The sequence below is a fragment of the Mus caroli genome, unplaced genomic scaffold, assembly GCF_978045245.1.
Source record: "Mus caroli unplaced genomic scaffold, Mus_caroli_1 scaffold_3, whole genome shotgun sequence".
NCBI classification, from domain to species: Eukaryota; Metazoa; Chordata; class Mammalia; order Rodentia; family Muridae; genus Mus; species Mus caroli.
In genome coordinates this window covers 65,456,903-65,466,478 of record NW_028227258.1, presented here as the reverse complement: position 1 = coordinate 65,466,478, position 9,576 = coordinate 65,456,903, and the positions used below count along the sequence as shown (strand labels likewise).

Genomic DNA, 9,576 nt, shown 5'->3' with positions numbered 1-9,576 from the left:
ATTTAAAAAATGATTCTACAGTGTCCTTTTGTTAGGATCACAGGGGGGGACCACCCTGGAATGACAGCTTCTTACACGCATCCTTTAACATTTACTATGTGCAGTGCACTGGGCTGACTGTTCAGCTACCAACATCACACAACCTGCAGTGGAAGAAGGAATGTTGTGTTATTCCCTCACCCACTGTAGCAAGCCAGGTATCTAAGGCCAATACATACTTGTTCTCCTTGTACATGCCTTGGCTTCAGGAGGTATTAAACTTTTAGTCTACCTGGAAAACACCTCTGCAACTTTCTTGCTCAGCCCACTCTTGCCTGCCAGGATCCCGAGATGCGGCACTATTTCACAATTCCATCTTATTCCCAGAACAACTCTGTCAGTAGTGTTCTTATGCTCCCTTGAAACCCTGGAAAATGATCTCAAGGCCAAGTCCTAGTCTGTCCAAAGCCACAGCCTGGGTTGCTCAGAGTCACATCACTTCTCTAAGACCATACTCATAATGGGTCATGCTTGCTAACATGCATTTCTTTCCTTTTCCTTCCCTGAAGCACATGGCCCAGACACTTGTGCCCACAGGACTTTTAGAGTGAAGTACTTTCAAGAAAAAGTCAAGAAATGTGATGTTTCCTAACTTGTTCCTACAAACTGGCTACAGACACTGAGTAAATGAGGTCCACAGAAGGAGAAGGAAGTCTGCAATACAGGGCACCCCAAATCCTTAATTAAAATAAAGCAACTCCTCAGGTTTCTTCTACTTTTAGACCAGGCATCCTCACTTGATCAAAGTTTTGGTTAAGATATTCATTTTAGGGGCCGGGCATGGTGGCACACGCCTTTAATCCAGCACTCGGGAGGCAGAGGTAGGCGGATTTCTGAGTTCGAGGCCAGCCTGGTCTACAGAGTGAGTTCCAGGACAGGGTTTCTCTGTATAGCCTTGTCTCAAAAAACCAAAAAAAAAAAAAAAAATATTCATTTTATAGGTTCAAACTACTTGTAACTATCTCCAATGAATACTTTTCATTTATCGGGATCAGTACATAGTCCCAAATTCATTTTAGCTATTGGAAGCAAATTCTGCTTACTAGCACCCAAAATGTGAAAAATTGTTGCCACTTTTCCCAAGAGACATTGGGGCTCAGAGTCTCAAAAATGGTAACTTTGCCACTCTTATAGCTCCAGTCCATAAGTCGTGCTGGTAACTCGGGTTTAAGACTATTCAGTATTGTCTGTGTACATTCTAACACGGGGCCAGCTTTATACTTTTATTTCTACTGCCCTCAGCAAGGACCAGCTGCTTTACAGGACTCTCATGTAGGGGGCCCAGGGCTCTAGCACATGAAAGGGGGAATGACTGGATGCTGTCAATGTTCTCCTCATTCTCATAGGTACCCTAAGAAAAAGACAGAGAGCATCAGATCCTTTGTTTTCCATAGACCAGTTGACAAAGAACTTGAGCATCTTACAAATACAACAGGATACAAGAGATAGAAAATAAAAGAGGCTGAGAACATTTGGTTTGCCCTGAACCTACAAGTCCAGGGTGGACTGGGTTAGCCAGCATCCTTTTGAGTCAAACATGAACAGATGTGGCTTTTGTTTCTCAGCTGTCACTAGTGCCTCCACCCATATTGATATTTTCCAGCCTAGGTGAGAACAAAGGGACGAGGAAAACAAAGAGAAAACCAGGAGGGGCTGGGATACAGTGCCTAATATGTATGAGGTCGTGAGTTCAACCCCAAGCACAAAAAAGAAAACAAACCCCAAACAAATCACAACCCAATCCCCTTTGTTCCCCCCCCCCCCCAGGTAACCATAATTATGTCTAAATAAATTCCAGTCTTCTTGTTTCCTGATGTTAAGGAATCAAACTGGGGCCTTTTATGTGCTAAGCAGATGCTCTACAATGAATCAGCCTGCCCTCCCAACCTCATCTTTGCGGCCAAGGCGGAAAAAAAGTTCTTTCCACAAGTAACTCTGACGTCATTTTTAAAAAAATCACACTTCTTCCTTTAAGTCATGTTCTCCCCTTCTACACAGAACAGGATGTTTACTTTAGAGATGGCTCTTACAGGTGACCTTCTAGAAGCCTCATCTCCACAGCATCCGTGTGAGTTATTCCTTAGCAATTGTGAACGGCAACTGACCAGACTTGTCTCTAGTTACTCATAAGTATGAGAAACACCCTAATACCCCCAAACCCATTCTGATGGCGTTACTAAGTCTACACACAAGAGGAGGTAACTCACTCCTGCTGTGTATAAAACAATCTGGGGGCGGGGAGCAGAAGCCAAGGAAGAAGTCTAAAAATTGGTGCTCTTTCAAAGGTAGAGCTGTCAGCTAGGTACTGAACTCTGAAGTGGAGCCAGATTCCATTGTCTCTATAGTAGAACACTCTAGCAGTTGGGTGTGCTCGCCAGACTGCTGCTATTTCTGAGATCTCGTGACACATGGAACTTCATGAACTCAGAGCTGCTATTCAGAGTCTTCTACCCTGCCAGTGACCCAGGCCTGGCCCAGATGAAGTGACTATCCCTTGTGATCCTTTAAAGCCGACATTCCATTTATTAAGCCTCACTAGGTTATGAAAAAGGATGGAGTAAGAGAGAAGAGCTAAGTATGGTTTCTGCATGACATATCAATCACCAATATGACACCAAGGACAGATATGGATAGTTGACCAGAAGGACCCATTTCCACACATTCCCTCCAATTCTATGATTACTTTAAAAATGTTCCTTGAAGGCTAGGGATGTACTTCAATGGTAGGGTGCCTGGCACTCAGGTGCTACAATGAAAACCTTTTTTCCCCCTTGGTTCACAAAGGTACAGTATTTGTAAAACACAATTATCTACATAGTATATACCGACCACCCTCCAGAGCACCATGGTCTCATCCCACCTATGACAATATAGAGGATCAAACAAACAACCCAGAAGGCCATCAGGATCTTAGAGGCTCAGCTAGACTTCAGTGACACAAATACACGAGTCAAGAGGAGAGCTGGCAAAGGCCAATGTGAGAGGGGAAAAGTTAACCACGCAACAAACAAAAACATATTTTATTAAGCTGGAAAACAAAGTATTGGAGACAGTTTGTTTTTTTCCAAGACGCTGGGAGAGGTAAGTGCAAGTGGCTATGAAGAAAACATACAGGGTTGGGGTGGGGGTCTGCGGCACATGTGCCTCAGGTGTGTGTGCCCACACATACCACCTTTTGTCCTTCCCACATACCCTCAGGTGGAAAGGCAGTCTAGTGGCATCTTCAGGGCTGTCCCCAGACTCTTTCTCCATTCTGTAGCCTGTTTCACCTTTGGCCCTGGATAGCCATGATGCATCTTCAACGGAGGAAATTTAGTATCTCTGACCATAGGTCTGTGCTACAATGCTGCAGTTTTGGCTCCTGGAGAAGTCACTTTTGCTTGCACTTACCAGAAAAGCCAAGGGCCCTTGGTCAAAGCCCCAATCTCAAAGAAAAATGTCAAACCTTTAGAACTAGTTATTTTATTAAATGATATTAATACACATTCCAAAAGGATTTCACTGTTGTTGCCTCTAAAGCATGTACTTGTTTTCCACACTGAACACGTGAGAGAATATCAATCCAACATATCTTTTTTTTTAAATTTTAACAGGTAACCCCACCAGTTAAAAATATGAAGATGGTGGGGGAGGAGCAGTAATTTACAGCCGCTTCAAAAACTAACAGCTGAGGCCTAACTCCATCAACAGGTAATATTAGGACTGGGTGGATACTCTGCAGTGAGAAACCTGAGCCCACTCACATGGTCGAGACCAGCTTACTGTACCACACTTTTCATAAACAAGGTTTCTGGGTTCAGAGAGGAGAAAAGTCCTAGTCTGCTCATGATACCTTCCTAGGAGTCAAACCAAGTTCTGCTGACACCAGGAAGGCAGAGAGTTGCAGGGAGGGAGCTCCCATCTAAGCTGAATCAACTCTCAGAAAATCCTTCAGGGTCCTATTTGACACAGCACCACTGTGGTACTTCTGTGTGGTACTAGAGTATTCGTGGAACTCTTTGTGTTTTTACAGTGAGCATCAAGGAACTTAGTGACAACTACTCACTCTGCTTCATATGACTCATGTCCTTGCTAAGACACACTATGTTGTGCATTCTTTAAAAAATATCTTGTTTATTTATTTATTTTTAAACTTAGGGTGAAATACAAAAGCCAGAGTATGGTACCGAGTTTAAATCACAGACACAGGAAGAATAAAATCCTTGTTTTATCTTTATGAATACCAGAAATGTCTTTTGTTTCACTATATCACATATATACAGGTGTCTTCATTTACTGTTGTAGGAAGATTTCCTTAAAATATCTGATAGCTTCATATAACACCCACTTCCACCCTGAAACAAACACACTGAAGATCTTGTGGCAAAAACAAAACAAAAAATATCCCACAAACCCCAAGCCCTGAAAAGTCCGTCCTTGAACTGTACAGCGCACTCCTGTCTTGTGACGGCCGCTATGCTTTTGAAGACAGTTATCCTGCTTCAACACCTCAGAAACCACTTTCCTGATACTTCCCTGTTTTCTTAGAAAATCAAATAGTCAGAGAGCCTTTTCAAGTAAACAGTATATTTAAGTTTAAATAAGAGCAGTAGAAAGAATTCACATTCTTTTATTCTAGACTGAAAAATACCCCCACTTAATTTCTGGGAAAAAAAAATCAATTCTAAAAGTCACAATTTCCCTGCCCCCGCCCCCATTCTCTTTGTTTGATACCTTTTTCTTTTTTACTAAACAAATGTCTTAAGACTCAATATATAACTATATTTCCTTTGCTTTGCTATGTTATACCCAACCCCAAACACGAGGTCATGATATCATGCATTTTTGTGGAGATCTATAGGGCAGAAAGGCTTGAGAGAGGAAAGAAGAACTGGCTCAAAATGGATGTGAATTCTGAGGATGTCTTGCTGTACCTCACACAGATCACAGCTCCGGGGCTCTGCTGGACAGCCTTTCTTCAGGAAAAAAAAAAAAAGTGGTTTGCTCCGAGACAAAAGGATTGTCTTCAACCACAGGCCACCCTTCCCTCCATTCGCTACCCACCCCACTGAGGAATCCAAAGCCCTCCTTTTCCTCTGTAGAGTTCTGTGTGAACTTGCTGGAATTCCTTCAAAAGCTCATCACTGGTGCAGCACACCTAGATGGAGGTCCTCAGTGTGTGCCCCAGTGCAACACACTACCAGAAAACCTAGTGTGCAGTGTCTGCTTCCCAGATACAAAGATAGAAGCACTCCAAGCTCCACGATTGTCTTCCCCTTAGGGATTTGATGCAGAACCACAAACAAACCTTTTAATGCAGGGAAGAAAGCTCTCCCCTCCACAGCAATGACTCACTCAGGCAACGAGCAGTTGCCATGAGGGTGAGGGTGAGGGTCAGAGGTGGGTACTGAAAGCACCAAGATACTATTTGCTGAGGGATAACATGGATTCCTCAGGACGCTGCTTTCTCAGTAAAGACACAGCCAGCAGTACCCCCTGCCTCTAAGACACACCTACACAGTATCATGTAAGGATATCACCCAATCGCCTCTGAAACAGCAAGAACAGGATGAATACAGGACTGAGATGGGTGAGGGTAGAAAGAAACTATAAAGACACAATATTTTCCTTTCTCTAATAGTTAATGTTTGCTGAAAACCACCAGTTAGGCACCATAGTAAAGTTAAGTGTCTACTTAAATATTTAAGAAGGCAGGGACAACATTTTACCTACATTCATTATCAATTTAGTCAGAATAACTGAGGGAGAAAAAGGGAAAGCAGGAGACAAGGGCTTAGAATAGATACAGAGAACCATCAAAATATTTCCCTTTTCCTTGTTTACAAAGGACAGTTGGTCACATAGCACCACTGAGTGGTCCGTCCCTAGCTTTACATATTGTGATCATTTCCCATTTTAACCTTGAAATTATTATATTCAGCTTTTTCTTTCAACAAAGAAACTTTCCTTTCTTTCTGAGATAAAGTTCCACTCTACAGCCCGGGCTGGCCTCAAAGGTGCCCTTCTCTTGGCCCTGCCTCCCAGTGCTGGACTTATGTGTGCTACCACATCTAGCAAGAGAAAACTTTTTACTGCACATAATGAAGTTTGTACTGCCTCAGAGTCACTGCCTGGTAAAAGTTCAGACGAGGCTGCTTAAAAAAGGAAAGAGGAAAGCATTCTGTCTCCACATGCCTTTAGAATAAAGCAAATAAACCCGACAGGCCCCACACTGCCCATGTTTCCCCTCTGCAAACACTCTCGGTCTTCTGCAGAGTAGAAAATACAAAGCGGGGAGCCAAGCTGGTTACAGAAGCTGCTGAGCTGGAGAGGGAAGGAGACAGGGTTGCTCCTACTGACCATCAGCAAGGCCAAGACCCAAATAACACCCCAGCATTGCACGTTATTACCTGGACTGACCCAAGTTTTATTTCGATGTAAGTAATCTCTCAATAGATGGGATAAATACTGTTATCCTCCCCACTCCCCCAGCCAAATAATGTAGCTTTGGTTATGTTTACTTGTGTGTGTGTTTTGTTTTTTTTAAAGAAAAAATACAAACAACTTAGAAAGGCCCTAAGTGTGGAGAGAGGACTGGATAATAGCAAACTGTTACCATATATGCTTTCTGAATTTGGAAGGAAGGCCCTTCATTTAAAAAAACAAAAAACAAAACAAAACAAAGCAAAAAAAAAAAAAAAATCAAGAAAGGAAAAACAAATTTAAACAAAAACCCAAACTGCTACTTCCAATGCTCTCTAGACTGTTCAAAATGCCTTCCCCAGATTTCCATCAGTACCTGGGAGGGAAGAATGGGCGTTTTGGTGCAAAGAACGGAGGGCCTCTAACAAAAGGTGGCCTGGGTCTCTTTAAACTGTGGAATGGGTCTCTGCCGAGAAAAGCTTCCCTAGGCCGAAAGTCTGGCCGGGGACTCCGTAAAATCATACCACTCCGGCCGATGGCGTCTCTGTGTGCGGGACTCAAGGGAAGGCCACTGCTGCTGGTGTTGCCTCCCCCACCTCCTCCAAGGGCTGGGCCCAGGTGCTCCAGAGGATGGGAAGGCAGGCTCAGGCTCTCTCGTGCACGGCTAAGACCAGGGCCATTGAGGTCCCTGGGTCCTGTGAGCACCCCAAAATGCTCAGCCATGGTCCCTTGAAGGAGGGAACTATGGTCCTTGGGAAAAACTGCCACAGCCCCAGTCACTCCATGCTCTGGCAGTGGTGGAGTTGGGAAAGGTACAACCCCAGAGTGGTCAACAGGGGGTGGAGGCGGGGCTGGAGTAGCAAAGGGGACACCAGTCCCTCCACTGCTAAGTTCCCCCGGGGGTGGAGGAGGGGGAGGTGGAGGGAAAGGGACTCCGCTGTGCTCTCCTGGAGGAGGTGGTGGGCCAGTGTGGGCCAGAGATGCCTCCTTTGTAAAGGGGTTCGAAAGATCCACAGAGGGCAGATGAGTGGGTGCCTCTCGAGAGAAGATACCACCATGATCCTTAGGAGGGGCAGGTGGGGCAGATGACGGCCCCACTGGCTCTCTCTGGAAGGGTGCCCCATGTTCCAAAGGGGATGGGGGGAGATGATGCTCAAATGTTGAGTTGAAACTGTTGGAACGAAAGCTGGTGACACTCTCCTGAAACTGGGGTGCCCGTTCCTTGTACGGCGTTGTCTTAAAGCCAGTGAGGCCTCCGCTGCCCCCACCCCCAAGGGATGCCAACTCAGAGGCACTTGAGGGACCATTGTCAAAAGAGCTGCCTGGTGTGCTCAGATCAAACCAACCCACTCTTGAAACCTCGCGCCCATGTCCTCTATTTCCCTTCCCAGGAACTCGTATAGACTCTACAGTCTGTATCGGCTCCCCTGACATCCTCCTATTAGCTGCGTTATGATAACCTAGAGTTTCTATAGGGGCCCCCTTTTCTTCTGTGCTGTCAGGCAAGTCTAAACAGGAGGAGGAAACACGAGTTTCTATTCGATAGTGTTCTTCCTGTTGTTGGTCAGTGGTGGGCAAGCTGGGCTGGGTGAGGTTTGACAGACCGACACCATCACTTGAAGTACCCTTGTTGGGTGTCTGGCCAAAATGCTTATCATCTGAGGGCTTACGTGAGGCGTTTTTAAGCATATTCTTAAACTCAATCGTCGATGTGGTGGAAATTGTGGAGGCCAGGACTTTTTCCACACCTGATGTGGGTGGGTGGCCCGCTGGAGCGGCAAGGGTACTCTGTGAAGAGAAAATGGAACGGTGTGGGGCTGAGTGTGGAGAGTCTGGGTACTGTGTCTGTGGCAACGTGAGATGCCCAGCAGTAGACTGAGACAAGCCACTGTGGTTGGAGTCAGGGGTGAAAAATGCATCATTTTTACTTGGTGATGGTGACCGCTCAGACCCAGGTTCGTTCCCTCTTACGTTGAAGGTACCAAATAGCCCAGGGGGAGATGAGAGACGGTCACAGTTCTCACTAGAGTCCAGGAGGGCCCTTACAGATGGAGGGAAGGCAGACTTGACCCCAAACTCTTGGGCCCTGTGGTTGTAACTAGACAGGATTGGCTGGTACTCAGTGGCATCAGAAAGCTTGCTTGACTTCAGGATGGATTTGGCTGGTTTCTTCTCTAGATTCATCATGGCAGATGGAGGCGGCCCTGAATACTCAAAATCTCGGTAGTCCTCGTCTTCCTGGAAGGAAGTATCTGGGAAGAGCTTCTCCTGTGAAGAGTCCATCAGTGATGATGGCCTCTCAACTCCACCAGAAGGCTGCTTGTAGGGAGAGTCACTGCCCATGCCAAACGGTCGATATGTAGACACAGAATTGGGGAGCTCTTGGGGGTAGCTTTCATCTCTTCCAGGAGGTGGCGACCTTGTACTGCTGGGTGTTGAGGAACCAGGGCTGATGATCTTAGACAGCAGGGACATGGTGTCTACGCTGCTGGATGTGGGCTTATCCATCATCTCATCCTGGGTGGGTGTCCCACTCCGCTCATCCCGAACAGGAGTTCCATCGATGCTGTCAACTGAAGTGCTAGTAGGACCACGCTGGAAATCTGAGGCATGGCCCTCTGATGGGGCACTGGATCCCAAGCTGCTTAGGATCGGGATGTTTAAGTTTAAGCCACTGAAACCAGGATTACCTTTCAAGAAGTTGTGGATCTTCATTTCCAGGCTTGGAGAGGTGGACTCTGATTCTGGCTTTGGCTTGGAGACCTCTGAGGATTGGCACATGGTAACTTCAGTAGGTGGGGCAGCAGGGCTAGGATTGTGGGTACCTGTAAATCCCAAAGAACTGGATGGTAGTTTAAACGTAGTGCTTGGGAGCACCGGGCTCTGCCCAACTGACGCCTTGCTTGCTGAAGTCGAAGAGACTTCAGAAGTTGAAGAACTAGGAGAATAGTTGAAGCTTTTGGAAATAAAAGACTGGGTACTGGAGAGTAGATTTCTCCCCTTTACGGCAGAGCCTGTGGTGCTCGCAGGGGAGGCTGTGGTGCTTTGGGAAGTGGCTTCACTGGCTGGCACAGGGTTCGCAGTAACACTCTGAAGTAATGATGACAAGCCTGCAGAAACACAGATTAGAGGGGT

The 9,576-nt window shown here is 45.9% G+C and overlaps 1 protein-coding gene across 4 annotated transcripts in view; it reads right to left on the bottom strand.

Annotated features, from left to right (window-relative positions):
• Nucleotides 1-3,485: 3,485 nt before the first annotated feature.
• The window catches only part of Rprd2 (regulation of nuclear pre-mRNA domain containing 2), a 56,250-nt gene continuing 50,159 nt past the window's right edge, over nt 3,486-9,576 (bottom strand). For 2 of the 4 annotated variants that reach the window (XM_021157257.3, XM_085835657.1), the window contains 2 exons: nt 8,370-9,551; nt 7,893-8,229 (listed from right to left, as the gene is read on the bottom strand). In XM_021157257.3, the coding sequence (XP_021012916.1) occupies nt 8,141-8,229; nt 8,370-9,551 (1,271 nt within the window). In that variant the 3' untranslated portion in view covers nt 7,893-8,140. Of the gene's footprint in view, nt 9,552-9,576 lie in introns of all 4 variants that reach the window. The other 2 variants (XM_021157255.3, XM_021157254.3) reach the window with 1 other exon arrangement.